Source organism: Myotis davidii, unplaced genomic scaffold (assembly GCF_000327345.1).
Source record: "Myotis davidii unplaced genomic scaffold, ASM32734v1 scaffold142, whole genome shotgun sequence".
NCBI classification, from domain to species: domain Eukaryota; kingdom Metazoa; phylum Chordata; class Mammalia; order Chiroptera; family Vespertilionidae; genus Myotis; species Myotis davidii.
In genome coordinates this window covers 5596229-5612116 of record NW_006294400.1, presented here as the reverse complement: position 1 = coordinate 5612116, position 15888 = coordinate 5596229, and the positions used below count along the sequence as shown (strand labels likewise).

General features: G+C 56.6%; 1 protein-coding gene across 1 annotated transcript in view; it reads right to left on the bottom strand.

Annotated features, from left to right (window-relative positions):
• COL27A1 (collagen type XXVII alpha 1) overlaps nt 1-15888 on the bottom strand; it is a 143710-nt gene that overhangs the window by 91292 nt on the left and 36530 nt on the right. The window contains 5 exon segments of the mRNA XM_015567140.1: nt 7382-7426; nt 8296-8349; nt 9965-10009; nt 10367-10420; nt 11027-11071. Of these exon segments, the coding sequence (XP_015422626.1) occupies nt 7382-7426; nt 8296-8349; nt 9965-10009; nt 10367-10420; nt 11027-11071 (243 nt within the window).

Below are 15888 nucleotides of genomic sequence, written 5' to 3'. Positions count from 1 at the left end.
GGCAGGGGGGTGGGAGGGGAGACACAGGACATGTCCATGCAGTCTCACTCCTTGGTTCTGGGATCTGGGCAACTAGTGGGGTCCCGGATCACCCCATGCCCTCAACAAACACTCCACCTGGAGTTTCTCAGGTGGGGCCCAGGGACATTGAGTCTCTTCTTATGTCCCCAGAGTCTCTGAAAAGAAAGTGGTGGCTGGCTCCCCAGGGTGGAAATGCCACCCCCAATCTGAGACCGGGTCCTGATGGAGTGGGGGGTCAGGAATCTGGGTCTAGGCCTGGAGACCGGCTGCTGACCTGTTGAGTTATAAAAGCATCCCTTTTCCCCTGTTGGCCTCAGTTTCCCCTGGTCAAAGGGGAGGCCTGTGGGGCATTTTCCAGCTCAGACCTAGTATGATGGTGACATGCTCTTCGAAAGCCACCCTGTGGAATCATGATCCCTATTTTACAGATAGAGACTCTGAACGCGTAAGTGTCAAGGTTATACTGCGGTGAACAGCTGCACCATTGTCACAGGTGAGTTTCGGCAGCTGAGAGAGAGGTCATTTTGCCCGCCCCAGGCAGGTCTGGCCTCTCGCCCCCTCCCCGACCCTACCCCACGCTCTCTGGGGAGACTGGCAGCTGGGAAAACATCAGCTGTGGGGATGTTCGTGGCGTGGCAGGGGGGAACTCCATTCTACTTCAAAAGGAAAAGAAAGCCCTCAAGCTTGGAACTTAGAGAAACCTGTTCTCCCCTCTCCTTGAATTCAAATCATAGCTTTTTCAGGGAAATGTCATGTTTTTCTGACGGTGCTCAGGCTGGAGTGTGTGATCGCTAAGAACCCTTCCGCTTGGCCCATTTCGTGGACGAAGCCTTGAGGCAGGAGCCTGGAGCCGGATGGAGAGCCTGACAGAATTCCCCAGGCACTGATCCTGGCGGCCATGTCAATATATTTGCAGCCAGCAGGCCCCAGCAAGGTCTCAAACCCATGCGTCTGCACTCAGAGGCCACTCCAGGCTGGTTCAAGGACTCCTCTCAGCCCCCTCCGCCAGGCTGGCTGACCTGGTGAGGCTTTGCAGCCAGAGTAGCCTGATGCCAGTCCTGGCTTCACCGCCCACAGGCCTCCCGAGCCGCGGCACTCTCCGCTGTGCAATGAGGAGTCCCAAAGGATGAGCTGAGATGTCGCACCGAGGGCGAGCCCTTGCTGCCACACGGAGGCAGTGGCCACATCTCTGAGGCATAAGCAAGGCAGAGACCATCAGAATGGTTGCATCCCAAAGGGAGGCAGACGAAATGCAGCCGGAGAATAGCCAGTGGGAGGTGTCAGTGAGATGACCACAATGACAGGAAGAGCAAACTCCAACAGCCCAATGAGATAGGTCCTATTACCGGCCCATTTTAGAGATGAGGAAACTGTGGTCCAGAGAGGTTAGAGCACTTGTTCAAAGTGACACAGCTATGGAATAGCAGGGCTGGGATCTGAATCCAGGCAGTCTGACTCCAGTGCCCATTCTCTTGGCTATGACTGGACACTGAATACAGAGACAGGACTACAAGCCTGGGTCCCTCCAAGGGCTCAGGAGGACCCTGGCTGACGCACACGTGGGAGTGGCATGACTGATGCCCAGGACTGGTTCTGCTGGTACATGCTTGGTGGCTGCAATACCCAGCCCTGTCTCCATCTTCAGTCTCCCTCCCTTCAGAGGAGTCCAGCAGATGACCTTTAGGAACCTAGGGTTTGTAATTAAGAGCACAATGGTTGGGGGAAGTGGGGGAAGATTGGAGCAAGCTTTAAAAGTGCTGGAACATCCCTGGACATTAGAGCATCCACCCTCACACCGAAGAGTCATGGGTTTGATTCCCAGTCAAGGGCACATACGTTGCAGGTTTGATCCCCGGCCGAGGTTGGGACGCATGCAGGAGGCAACCGATTGATGTGTCTCTCTCACATCAACATTTCTCTCTCTCTTTCACTCCTCTCCTCCCTTCCACTCTCTAAAAAAGTCAAAACAGGAAAAAATATCCCCAGGAAGGATTAACAACAAAAAAGCAAAGTGCTGGAGCAAATCTTTGATTGGAACAATCACGGATGGCCTGAGACAAAAAGACCCTGACTGCTGACATTCAGCATTTCGGTGCCGCAGTGGGGAGACTGAGGCCCAGCACACGCCCCAGGCCCCAGCACCCTGCTAACTTGCCTCATCCCTCCGCCACTGAGCGACACAGCCCATTTCTGACACTCGTCCTACCGCCCCTGAGGCCTGCTGCCCTGTCTGGCTGCATCCGCTCGCGCATGGCGTGCACTCCCAGCCTGGCCGGCAGCGGGACCTTCCTCCGCAGGCCGGAGCTCCTGGCTGCAGCAGGCTGGCCCAAGGCCCAGGCAATGAGCTTGGCACCCTGCCGGGGCCTTAGCCACGTGGTTTCTCCACTTCCCCAGGTCAGGCCTCCCTGGGGAACTGAACGCCTCATACTTTGAGCAGAACAAGGCCCAGGAGAAGACAGAAGCTGGCTCTGAGATGAGATGATAGACGTGAAAACGGAGTCCTCGTGGCCACATGCACGGCAAGATGTTGAGGGCTGAGGAGGCCCTACTTCCCCACAGTGTCCACCCAAATGGTCTGTTCCAGAAGGTGGGCTGTAAGGGCAGAAGGAGCGTGCAGCTTGAAGATCTGCAGTCCTGCCAAGGTCTCGAAGGCTCAGCTCCCTGGCCTGAAAAATGGTCAGCCCTGCCCAACTCACCTGGCAGAGCTGGGCTGAAGAAGAGGCCAGATGTTTGTAATCCAGCCCCTGGCAAACTCTCATGTGCCATCACCACATGCTGGTTAGGGTTTGCATCAATGGTAGGAATACATAATGATCTCTAGGAGGGGCCTGCAGAAGGATCTTGGAGACCTCTTTACAATGCTGCGATTCTCCGAAGTTGGGGAGTTCCCGCGTAAGTCTAACCTGCATCTCAAAGCACCCCGATCTTTTCCAGATGTGCGCCCACATGGAGACCAGAGGTCCCCAGCTTTCTTTCTCATGATGCTGAGCATGCTTTCACCCGGCCCTTTTGAAGTCCACTAGGGAAGCCCCCCAAAAGTGACCCCAGGGAATAAGGAGGAGGTGGGCAGATAGGGTTCCCAGGATTCCAGAGCCACTGGTAGCTCTGGGACAGCTCTAGGTCAAGTTGGGGACACTGGGGACCACATCCCCAGCCCACAGAGTGACCACAGCTAACAGCTCTCATCTGCTTTGGCCTCAGTTTCCCGACGTGGAAACACGAGATCCCTCTCGCTTTGCTCCCTCTCCCTACAGACGGAGAACTGGAGAGAGCCCTGAGCTTGAAACCAAAATGCGCCGTGTTAGAGCCCTGTCCGCCCCAGATGGCACGTGGCCTTGGGCAAATCCCACTGGTCCCCAAGCCACACACACCAAGGGAGTGGAAGCCAGGGCCGGGCCTTTCCAGCTCTCAGTTCTAGGGTCTGCCTGCCTGACTCACTACACAAGACCCCCTGGGCCGGCCTGGCCAGAGACCAGAGGAGCTGTGGGTGGCGGCTGGCCGGGTCAGGCATTCCAGCCGCTGATGGTGAATTCACAGTGTCTGACTAGAGGATTCACTGTAGCATCTTCCCAGCCCCGGGGAGAGACCTGTGGCTGAGAGGCATGGCTCAGACCCCAGCCATGAGTGTCCCTGTGCCGGGCTCCCAACAAGCCAGGGCAGTCCAGAAGAAACCCCCTAGAGCTCATAGTTCCAGCCAAGTTTGTAACATCTTATATCTAGACCCCTCAGAAAACCATAAGGCATTTCTCTTTCTAACAGGTGGCGTGAGGAGGAGAGGAGAGCTATAGACTAAGTCCTCCTTTGGAGGTTGAAGATGTGAGCACAGAGAGAAGTGATTCTTACTAGCAAGCAAGAGTCCTGGGTTCGAGTCTTGATTCTGTCACCACCTTATTGTATGATCTCGGGAAGTTCCTGGCCTCTCTAAACTATGCTTATCTGTCTGACAAAGGGGTTGGGCCAGCTCATCACGAAGGGTCCTGCAGCTCTGATGGGATCCGACCTCCACTGTCTCTTTCTCGGCTCCCATTTGAAGACGCTCTCGCATTCTCCTTCCAAACCCAATGCCGAGGAGGCCGCATGCGTGGGCCTGAGGTTTTGCTGGCTGGAGAGAGATGGACTACAGCGAGATCACCAACGCCAGGCCCGCCAGAAATGAGGCCAGCTGCGATCTGGCATGAGGGAACTCAGCGCATTCCCTCGACATTTCCTCTTGTTAATATGTGCCTAGAAATTGCCTGGCCCAAGGCTTGGACAAGTGGAAAACCCATTCACAAAAGAACCCCCCAACCCCACCAGCCAGATCAAGGGCTAGGGAGCCCTGGCAACAGGGGATGGCCCGTAAGACCACTCAGGAGACCGTGGGCTGAGGGCACGGAGGGACTGGAGGCTCAGCAAGGCAGAAACAAAGGCTGAAAGACTGGGCAATACGAAGTCCTCTTCCATGCATATTCTGTCATAGCCAATGCAGACCCTGCCTGTTTGGCGGCCATGGCGGCTGGGCTAGAATTCAGGAGCTTTCCTAGCCCTCAGGCATATGGTATGACCACAGGGCGCTTTGACTGGAGGGAAGGGGCTTCCTCCCACCCATACCTGACACCCCAGCGCCAGGGCACAACCCCATCGTGGAGCATGGAATCTGAGGAAGTCACTGGCATGGAGCGAGGAAGCAGGCATGAGCTGACAGCTAAAAGGGTTCAAGACCTTGGAGGACTCTGGGCACATGGCTTTGGCTGTGGAAGCCTCTGTTTCCTCATCTGAAAAATCAATCTCGCCCTAACCGGTTTGGATCAGTGGATAGAGCATAGGCCTGCGGACTGAAAGGTCCCAGGTTCGATTCCGGCCAAGGGCATGTACCTTGGTTGCAGGCACATCCCCAGTAGGAGGTGTGCAAGAGGCAGCTGATCGATGTTTCTCTCTCATCGATGTTTCTAACTCTCTATCCCTCTCCCTTCCTCTCTGTAAAAAATCAATAAAATATATATTTTTTTAAAAAATCAATCTCACCTCAAAGAATCAGTGGGAGAATCACACGCAGTTCAAATCCCATGTAGGTAAAGGGGCCTCAATAAATGTTGCTTTTGAGGGTGCTGGTTTTGGCTACAGTGCTATCCCTACTACCTGGCACATAGTAGGTGCTCAATAAATTTTTGTTGAATGAGAAATGAGTGAGAGGCCTCATCCCACTCACGACAAATGAGTGAGAGGCTTCTTCGCACTCACAGACCTGGCGCCGCCTTCCCAGCCGTGAGCAGGAGGTTTTCAGCTCCAAGAAAAGAAAATAAGTTCAAGGAGGAGGCAGACGAAGGGGCTGCTGGAAGTAGGAAAGGGAGGGGGAGGCTGTAGGGTGGGGTGGAAGTGGACAGCGGAAGCATGGCTCTGTTGACAGTCCTGGTTGCAGCAGGTGAAGAAGCCACTGGCTGCTGCATTCCAACAGCTCTGACCCCCAGAAGCCACACGACCTTGGCCACGCCATTCACTGGTCTTCTCATCTTCAGTGGCAATGCCTGGCCCTCTGGGAGGCTCCCAAGATGGAGTCAGAGCAATCCCCACATGGGGGCTCTGGAGGTGGCCTCGACCTGGAGTGCTCTTCCTCGGAGAGCCACAGGGCTCCATTCTCACCTCTTTCAGGTTTCTCAGAAAGTGAGGACGACTTCCCAGACCCATTTCTCCAACAGCCTATACCCCAAGTACTCCCTGTCCCCCATCCTACTCTATCTGAATACTCAGCACCATCTGACAGTCAATCATGCATTCTCCATTCCCTCAATCATTGTCTGTCTGTCTGCCCACGAGAATGGGAGCTTTGTCTTGTCCACTGCTCAGCACCAAGCACAGTGCACACCCAGAATTCACTGAATGAATGAATGAATGAATGAATGAACCAATGAATGGATGAACGAATGAGTAATGAAGGAAGCAGTCTCCTTGCCCCAGTCACCTGGCTTGAGGAACAGATCCAAATGCCAGCCCAGCCCTCGCAGACTCCACATCCTGGCCTGAAGCCAGGAGCAACAGGTGCTGTTTCTTGCCCAGATCAGGGTGTCAGGTGTCAGACCTCAGGGCACAGAGGGGGCTAGGTCTGAGGGTGAGGGGCTCCTCTGTTAGCGCCTTATAGCCAGGACCTGGATCTTGCCTTTCTTTGTATTCCCCACTCGGCCCCAGAGGACCCAAGTCCATATAGGCAAGGTCAGTGCCTGTGACCATGCCATCAACCCCAGAATCACAGACAGCCCCTCCTGGCCACCTGGAGTGCTCCTGGCTCCCTCCCAGCTGACTCTCAAGTTCTAACTCACCATCCCTTCTCCATCAATCACAAGCAAAGGGAGGTACAGACCCAGAGCCGATGATGGGTCCAAGTCTCGGCCTTACCCTGCAAGGCACAGGCAGGGAGCCTGAAGCCGGCAACGGGGCAGGGCCCGGGAGGAAGATGCTTCGGTTACAGTCCTGGGTCTCCCCCAGCCTAGCAGTGGGACCCCGGACACAACACTCTGCCTCTCGGAGCCTCGGTTTCCCCTTGTGAATAGCAAAGCATTGGGATGAATGGCTTTCCTCCAGGCAAAAGTCCTAGGGAATCCACGTTTACAACTTCACCTCCATCCAGTGGGCCTGGGCCGTCATGGAGATCAGAGGCCCCGGAGACAAACCGAGTTAGAATCCTGGCTCTGCTGTTGACTCAGTGTGAAACTTCGGACAAATTACTTACTCTCTCGGAGCCTTGGCCTTTTCTTCCTGCCCCACAGATGCCCAAACAGGGGGAAAAACAATTTCCTACCACGATGGAGAATCACAGGCAAAGCTGACAGATGGGGCATTACTGCTGAGCCCCCCTTGTGGTCCACCTGCCCAGCATCCCCCTGCCCTCTGGCCTGTGTGTGCACAGGTGAAACAGGTGACACCAGGACAACACGGAGACTGAGTGTTCTCTGAGTTAGCAGCACCGACACCTGGCCAGGCCAAGATCCCCCAGTCCCAGCAGGTCCCCGAGCACGGACACTAATGACCCAGACAGCAGACCGCCCTGCCCCACCCGCAGACACAGAACTGCATGGCAGAGCGCACACACACACACACACATGCACATGCACACACGCACACACACACACAGGCTCCCTCCTAGAGGGACCCAGAGCTCACAGGAGTCCCGCCCCCAGCCCCAGCCAGGAAGCAGCCACTCGTGTTCTGGCAGCAGGACATGAGGCCCAGACAGCCCTACGTGCCGGCCCACACACTCAAAGCAGAGCGATGGCTGAGCAGAGAAGCAAGCAGAGAATGCCCAGGCCGCAGATGGACAGGGCAGCGTGGCCAGTGGGAGGTCAAGTTCCCCCATAGAGTCTGCGTAATAGACACGGAAAATCTTTACCGGCCTACCCATCTTGCCCCTCTTGCCAGGAACACCAGGCAGGCCCTGTAGAGAAAGAGACAGGGAAGAGGTCAGGACAGGATGCCAGCAGGGGACACCAGCCCCAGAGCACCCACCAGAGGAAGTCACCGAGAGCCTAGCATCCCAACCACATCCACAGTAGATACCAGCCTTGCACAGAGGATGGATGGCCCTTGCACTCCTGGAGTTGGGGGTCTGCATGGATCTGAACTGGGGAGATGGCCCCCCAAAAGTACCCGGTGTTCCTGGTATTCAGCTGGTGCTCACTAAGTGCTCCTTCTGCGTTTCTAAGGTTCTTTTGCGGATGAGGTTACATTTGAGTTCCCATAGATGGGCTCAGGCAGGGAGGGGATGGAGAGGAAGGTCCAGAGGCCTGTGGGCCGAACAGTCTCTGTCATAATTACTCATCTCTGTGCCAAGAGCAGAGCAACCACAGGTGCTGCCTAAACAAATGAGCATGGCCGAGTCCGGCCGGAGTTTGCAGACACTTGGTCTGAAATACAAAACGGGCCAATTTCTCATCTGCTGCAAGCCCTGCGGGAGCTCCCAGGGCTCTCAGAGCAGAGGCCCTTTCCTGACCTTGGCCTCTGAGTGACGTATAACATGGCCCAGGCACTCCCTCCAGCCTCGACTTCCCGTGGCCCCACCTTCCCACCTCGCACTTAGCGCTTTGACTGGCATGACTGTTAAACTTGCCAAGTTATCGTACGCCCCTGGCTCTGCACACTCTGTTCCCTATGTCTGGAAGCCCCTGCCTTGCCTGGTCCCCTTAGTGGCCTCTGATGTAAGTCGAGGGCACCTGTCTAAAAGGGATTCCACGACGGCTCCAGGCTGGCACCTGGCAGAGGGGGTGGGTGGGGTGGGTAGGAGGTAAACAGAGAAAGCACACTCACACGCTCTCCATCAGACCCTGGCAGGCCGAAGAGCCCTGGGAGTCCAATGTAGCCCTAGGAAAGAGCAGGTGCGGGGTCAGAGGGCCAAGTGGTGGGGTGTGGCTGGCCCGACCCACCCCAGCCCCCTCGCTGCCCTCCCATGCCCGGCTCTTCTTCCTGGCTGGTGGCAGTGGTGGCTCCGGCGGCTCCTCGACGACATAGGCCTTGAGGCAAGTGTATATGCCCATGGACTGCATGGTGCTGGCTTCCACGATGTAGTCCAAAGGCACATACCCTCACGCCAGGGAAGGGTGCGGGCGCTCTCGGGGGGAGGCCCGCCCCGAGCCGGGGCTCCAGGACCTGCAGGAAGGAAGCTCTCAGCTGGGTTAGATGCTAGAGTGGCACCAGGTCCTCCCCACCCCCAGGGACCCTGCTGGGCACCTGTGGCTTCTGTGGTGCCTCCTCCCAGGCCTCGAAGGTGCCCTGACCCCAAAGCTTGCCCTCTGCCTACTTCATACATATGAGGCCAGTGATGGCAGGGTTGAAAGGGCAGCTGGAATGGCCCGGCTCACCCAGGCTGCTCATGGCCTTGTGACCCTGGACAGGGGTGAGCTGGGACCAGACCAGCTCTCTCTCTCTCTCTCTCTCTCTGTGGCCCCAAGATGCCTCTAGCAGGACAAACACCAAGCAGCCCAGATGCCTGTCTCTTTCCTCCTGACCTCCTGGCAGATTAGGGACCCTGTGGCAGAACTGAGAAGACCTCCCTGGGTGCAGAGGGACCCTCTGGGATTAGGGCCGAGACTTTGGCCATGAGTAGCTTTGGTTCAGGAGAGGAAGTCACCTCACACCAACCTAGCCTGGCCTTGAACTGTGTGGCCTACGTGCTGAGCGTTCTGAGAGGCTGCGAGCCCAGCCCGGTGGCCCTCTGGGTCCTCATCGTAGCTCCACCTTCACTGTGCAGTGCAAACGAGGGCCATGGGGTCTCTGCCGTGAACCCAGTTTCCTTGGAGGTACAGAGAAGGTTCCACCCGTTCATCTCTCAGCCTTCCAAACTCCATTTACTTCCATTCAGTTCCCCCAGAACCTTCTCTACCGCCCACAGCTCACTGGTGGCTCCCCCTAAACACTACTTGCTTCCAAATTCCTGGTATCTCCATAACCATGCAAGAGGCAGAATGGACATCACCCCATTGTAAAGATGGGTAAACCGAGACTGCTAGCCATGCAGGGTTTTCTCCTTCTTGAAGGGACAATAGATACGTTATCAGCCTCAGGGCCTGGGCAGCATTCACCCATCCGACACCACTGGCTCCCAAAAGGGGGGTCCCCTCGCCCTCAGTCAGGAGCAGGAGAGAGGTCTCTGAGGCCTCCAACCACAGGCAAGGCGGCCTGCCTTCGTTCCCATCACGTGGGACATGCTGGGGATTGGAGCAGCGGGACCGTGGCCAAGCCCCCAGCTACTCTCTGCTGCCCAGGCTGCCCGGCCATGGCCCAGGCTTGGCTCAAGAGTCTCCCCTCACCAGGCCGTCCTGCTGTCCCTCTGCTCCCCAGAGAGCACTCAGGCGGGAGGTTGTAGCCCGACAGACACTGGGTGGAGGCCTCCCAGCCCTGCTCTCTCTCAGGCCCACCGGAGGGACAGGCAATGCCCACCCAGGGCCCACCTGTATGGCACTTGCCAGGGCCCACTTACCCGGCTGCCTTTGGGACCAGGGTCTCCTACAGTTCCAGGTAACCCCTAAAACATAAAAGACAGAGGGGCAAGGACATATGGAGACAGTCTACTTGCTGCCAACGACCCAGGCCTCAGCTGCTCTCTCTGTAGAATGGGAACAGGTTAGATTTGTGGCTTTCAAACTGAGCCCCAGCCACCTCAGGACCCCAGGGAAGTGGCTCAAGGGGAGACTGGGTGGATCCCCACCCCCACTGCACCAGAACTGTCTCTTCCGTTCTCTTACTGAGCATCCCTGCTCTCAGGGCCTACCCAGCAGGTGCAGCTCCTTGGCCCCCAGCCCGCCACCTCCCTCTGCCTGGGGGCCCATGGCCATCTGCACACCACCATGGCCACAGAGCTTCCAGAAGCCATATACTGCACCTGCCTGCCAGGGTAACCTTTGGCCCCTGGGCTGCCCTCGGGTCCCGGCTGCCCCTGCAAAGGAACAAATGGAGAGAAGCGTGAGGAAAGGAGAGACCCTGCCCGGCTCCAGGCCTGAGGGGCAGTGGGGGACTGGGGATCACAATGGACAAAGAAGAGGGCGGGAATGCGAGATGAAATGGGAGGAAGGGGAAGCCACCGGCGGCTGCCCTGCGGGCCCCCAAGCCCACCCCTCGGCAAAACCGGTCAGACCAGCTCGGAGTGACAAAACCCCCTGTGCGGGCCGCCCAGGCCTAAGACAGCACTGAGGAGGCCTGGCTGGCCCCCACGCTGGCAGCCACTCATGTTTGATTTGGGCCCGCGCAGCCAAAATTCCTGCAAACCCCATGGCGGTGCGGATAATATCCCCTAACATCGCCCGGAACAGGCCAGCTATTCATGGCTCTAACTGAGCGGAGCAGCTCGTGCCAGCGCCAGGCTGGCGTGGACTCCAGGTCTCTCAGGCAGATGTGGCTGGGAGAGAGGTGGGGTGAGGTGGGGGCCCCAGGAGGTTGGGAAGCTCAACCGCCTGGCTCTAGGGCTCGTTCACGAGGCAGGGCCCGGGGCGGAGGCCAGGGACAGGCAGGGCTGGAGCGCAGGAGCCGGCAGGGTGGTCCTCACCTGTTCTCCGGGGTGTCCGGCAGGTCCAGGGTAGCCCTTGTATCCCTGTGGGGGAAGAAGCCACATCAGGCCGGGAGGCACATCTGGGCCTGTGGATGGCAGCAGCCGGGCCTCCCTGCCTGCCCTTTCAGCACCACACGCACCACGGCAGGGATGTAGTACGTGCTCAATAAACACTTGCCGAAGGGACCATGTCCATCAGGGTTAGCAGGTGCCCATGTTATCATCTCTGCTACTAACAGTTCTTCAACCAGAAGCATCGAGGAACTGTTCACTCCTTGGGCAGGTTTGTGAGCTGAACTGACAGCGTGCTGCTGCACCCCAGCCATTCTTTCCAAATCCAGAGAGGGCGAGACCCTCAGACGCCAGGGTAGAGGGGTTTCTCAATGGGCGGGCAGGCTGATGAGGACCTTCAGGTCTGGGATATGCCCAACCACCCCGTGATGCTGGAACCTTCTGTCAGGACCTGCCCCCTCTCATGAACAGGAAAAGATCTCCCACACATTGACCAAGTACATTCACCAAAGGAGCCGCCTGCCTTCCTCTCGTTGGTTCCAGCCACTATTCCAAGGGGACACAGGGCACCCACACGCCTGATGGAGGAATCTGGCAACATCCCGGCACCAACCTTGACCCTCTGTCCCCAGGGTCCAACTACCAGGGTTCAAGGCTGGGTCTCAGGGTCAAGAGAATCAAAATGAGTGTGTGCTTTCGGGCGGCGCTGGGGGTGACCCCTGGGTCATTTCGTAGGAGTTGGGAGTTCTGCAAAGGGAGACCCAGATGTCCTGCTTCCGTCGGCTCAGGGCTGCTGTGAACTGGGACCAGGGGCTTCCAGGGCAGACAGGGCGGTTGCCCTGAGCTCCATCAGAGCCCCTCACACAGGGAGCCCTGGGCTTGGCTCAGACAGAGCCTCACTTACTGGGCAGCTCTGGGTGGGTTACCGCCTTCTTTCTCTGGACCTCACATGAGGGAGTTTGAACTGAGGCCCCTTCTGCTCTGGCATTTGAGATCTGGAGGTGCTGGGTTCCCCCAAAGGGTTCTACACAAGACTGTAGAGTGCTCCATCAGAGCCCCTCACACAGGGAGCCCTGGGCTTGGCTCAGACAGAGCCTCACTTACTGGGCAGCTCTGGGTGGGTTACCGCCTTCTTTCTCTGGACCTCACATGAGGGAGTTTGAACTGAGGCCCCTTCTGCTCTGGCATTTGAGATCTGGAAGTGCTGGGCTCCCCCAGAGGGTTCTACACAAGACTGTAGAGTACACACACACACGCACACACACACGACGCCTGCAGACCCCTTCATGCATGGCTGTTTACCCAGGACAGCACCTACATGACCTCCTCTAGCCCTTATAGCAGCCGCAGGTAGAGATTATCACCTCCATGTTACAGATGAAAAAAACGGAGTCTCAGAGAACGGAAGCCACTCACCCCGAGTTTCATGGCTAAGGACCAGCAGGTTCACACTCACCACCGTGTCCTTCCGACACCAGAGACCACACAGAGAACCTTGCAGACATCCCGGGCACATACAGGGCATGCACGCATGCATGCACATGCACACGCACACACACACACACACACAAACTCAGCACCCCCGCAGCCCCCCAGGAAGTGGGACTCCTAATTATAAACAGCAGAGTCGGTCTGACCCAGGAGGCTTGGGGAGTTTACAAGCATTCCTCCTGCACCTACTCATGCCTCAGACTGCTCAGTGACATGACTGCATCTCAACCCGGGGCCCGCGAGGCGGAGACAACACTCTGGCTGAGACTTCCACATGGGTGTGCGTGCTTCCCCCAGAGGGCAACTGAGGCACAGGCCACGGCTCGCAGCGGGCACGCAGCCCGGCTAAGACCCCTGGGTTTAGACTGCTGGGCTTCCGCTCCTGCTTCACTGCGGGCTGGCTGTGTGACCTGGGACCACTGATGTCACCTCGCTGGGTCTTGGTTTCCACTTTTGTAAACTGGGCTACAACAGGTGGCTCCTGGGTTGCGTGAACACTGTGTGAAAAGCACTTAGCACAGTATCTGGCACTAATTCCAGGGCCCTGTAAAGACTGGCTGGTGTTATCAACATGATCTTCCTGTCTCATTCATTCATTCGACAAACACTATCTGAAGTTTTATGCGCCAGCACCATTCTACGCGTGGGGTGCATGAGAATACAACATCCTTTGCCTTAATGGGGTGTACAGTGCAATTAAGGAGATATAAAAAGAAGTAATTAGAAAGGATAATGTCTGGGGGAAGGGGGAAGTGGGGAGTAGTTTTTTTCATGGGGGCAGAGTTTCAGGTTTGCAAGAGTTCTGGTGACCATGGTTGCACAACCATGTGAATATATTCAACACAATTATAACCTTAAATATGGTTAAGATGTTAAATTTTATGTTTTTTAAAACCATAATTCAGAATAAAACTTTAAAAAGAGATAATGGGTGTAGTGACCAGTGCCTTGAAGAAAAATGAGCAGAGTTAGAGGACAGAGAGTGGCATGCGGGGAGGGCATGGCTGCAGGTGGGCGGGCAGGGAAGGCCGCTCTGAGTTGATGAATGAGCTGAGAGAGCTGGACGTGGATCTGGCTCTCAGAGGAAAGGCGTTTCAGGCAGAGGGAAGAGCCGGTGCAGAAGCTCTGAGGCAAGAACACTCGCAGGTGGGTTTGAGAAGAATGAGGTCTGCTCCACGTGACTGGAGCAGAATGAGTAAGGGGTGAGAGGTAGAGGGGAAGAGGTAGAGGTCAGAGAAGCAGGAAGCCAGAGCATGTGTGTGTGTGTGGGGGGGGGCAGGGTGCGGGGGGGGGGAGGGGCAGGGGGTAATATGAGAGAAACCACGGAGGGTTCCATATAATCACGATTATTATCCTTCTCCATTTGGAGCTTGCAGAGAAGAAAGAAAAAGCAAAACTTCTGCATGGAGCCTCGAGCTCTAGGCTGTGAGTTGGCACAGGCGACTGCCCTCTCTGAGCCTCACTCTGTCCCCCTCTGCCTACCCTGAGGGGTTGCTGCAAAGACCCAATGCAACAACGGGGCAAAGATCCCAAGAGAAGCATGAAAGGTGCTCCCTTCGAAGCCAAAAGGAACCTTCTGGAAACCAATGCTTTATCAGAGAAGCATAGCCAGTGTAATCCCAGGAAGAGATTTCAAGTAAACCCTTCACTCGTGACACAGCTAAAAGGAAACGAACGATCATCAGGGACGTGGACCATGGCCTGCCCTAGGCCTGGCTCGGCACTAACGCCTTAAATGCATCAGCTCACCAACTCCTTGACATCATGCCTGGGAGGTAGAAATTACTGGGCACACTCGCCAGATGAGAACACTGAGGCTCAGAGAGGCAAAGTGACTTTCCTGGGGCCACACAGCTTCCCAAGGGCAGTGGAGCCTGTGACTGTAATGTACACACTTACTGAGGCCAGAGGTCAACAGGGCCACCCCGGAAAAACCCCCTGTGACACCCAGCTCCCAGGACAGATCACTGCAGCACTGCTGGGCCAGAGGACGGTCACAGGACCCTGGAGTATCTGAGTCGGAAGGGATGAAGCCATCAATTTCACAACCTCCTTTCTCACTGGGCAGGCTGAGAAACTGGCCCAGAGAGGGGAAGGGACTTGCCCAAGATCAATTAGCAAGTTACACCAAGCCTGGACTGTCCCCCAGGCTCTGGACCGGCTGGGCTGGGCTTTGTTCAGAAGGCCACAATTCCTAGATCTGTCCCAAACAGTGGATCCTGAAGGGCCCTGAACATTGCCACGAATATCCATTTCTCCTGGCTGGATGGGAGCAGCGGATGGAGCACTGCCATGCATGGGGGTGGAGTGGGTGGGAGGCTGTATGCTCCCTGAAAGTACCTTGAACGTGTTTACCAAGCTGGGCCAGCTAAATAGCTTCAAATGACAGGGCCCCAGGACCTGCAACCATCTAAACCATTACCTTCTCCAGGGCCCAGTAATTATGGGACAGGCGCTGACCGCAAGGTGGACCCACGGGCAGTGATTTCCCCACGTGTGAGCGGTGCCCGACTGGCAGAAGGGGAGCGCAGATGCCCAGGATGCTCCAGGGACCCTGGAGCCTGCAGGGCCTCCAGCTGCCCGGCAGGCGGGTCTCCACAGGACCCGTGTTTATAATACAGCGCGGTCTATATTTTGATTTGGGAGCCAGATTAATCATTGCTTACAATGCACAAGGAGAAACCAGACATCACCTCACTGTTGCTGCAGACAGTCTCCCTGCCGGCTGGGATGCTATTTGGGCTTTGGGCAGGGAGAGGAGGGGGTCCTGTCCTTGCCCAGGGGTCCTGGGGACCAACATGTTCACCCAGGCTCCACCTCAGCCTGCAGGTCCTGGCTTCTTCTGCAGCGAAGTGGGACTCACCGCACGTGACCATTTCCCTACCACCTCGCAGCCCACCTGCCACACAGGGGCCATCGACAGGACACTTGACAGAAAGAATCAGCAAGGAACAAACATGCCAAGAGGTAGGGGGACTCATGACATGATACTGGGCAAGTCCCTGGCCCTCCCGGACCTTCGTTTCCCCAGCGGCTCTCTCAGAGCATCCTGTTGGCTCAGAAACGACAGGATGCTGAGTGTGGGGCTTTTCCAAAAGCACAGTCCACCACAGCACAGCCAGGTCTCCGACGCCACACTGCTCAGTGGGCACTTGAGACGTCAGGGCAGACCTAGTTTCTGGATGGCCCATTCATTCAGCTGTGCCAGGCACTGAGAATACACTGGTGAACCAAACAAACTCACTCCGCACCTCCTCGAAGAGGGTTTGAGTATTAAATACATATTAATACACTCTCTGAGGCTCGGAGAGGGTAGACAGCCCAACAACAGCAGGCGGCATTGTACACGGAGTTTG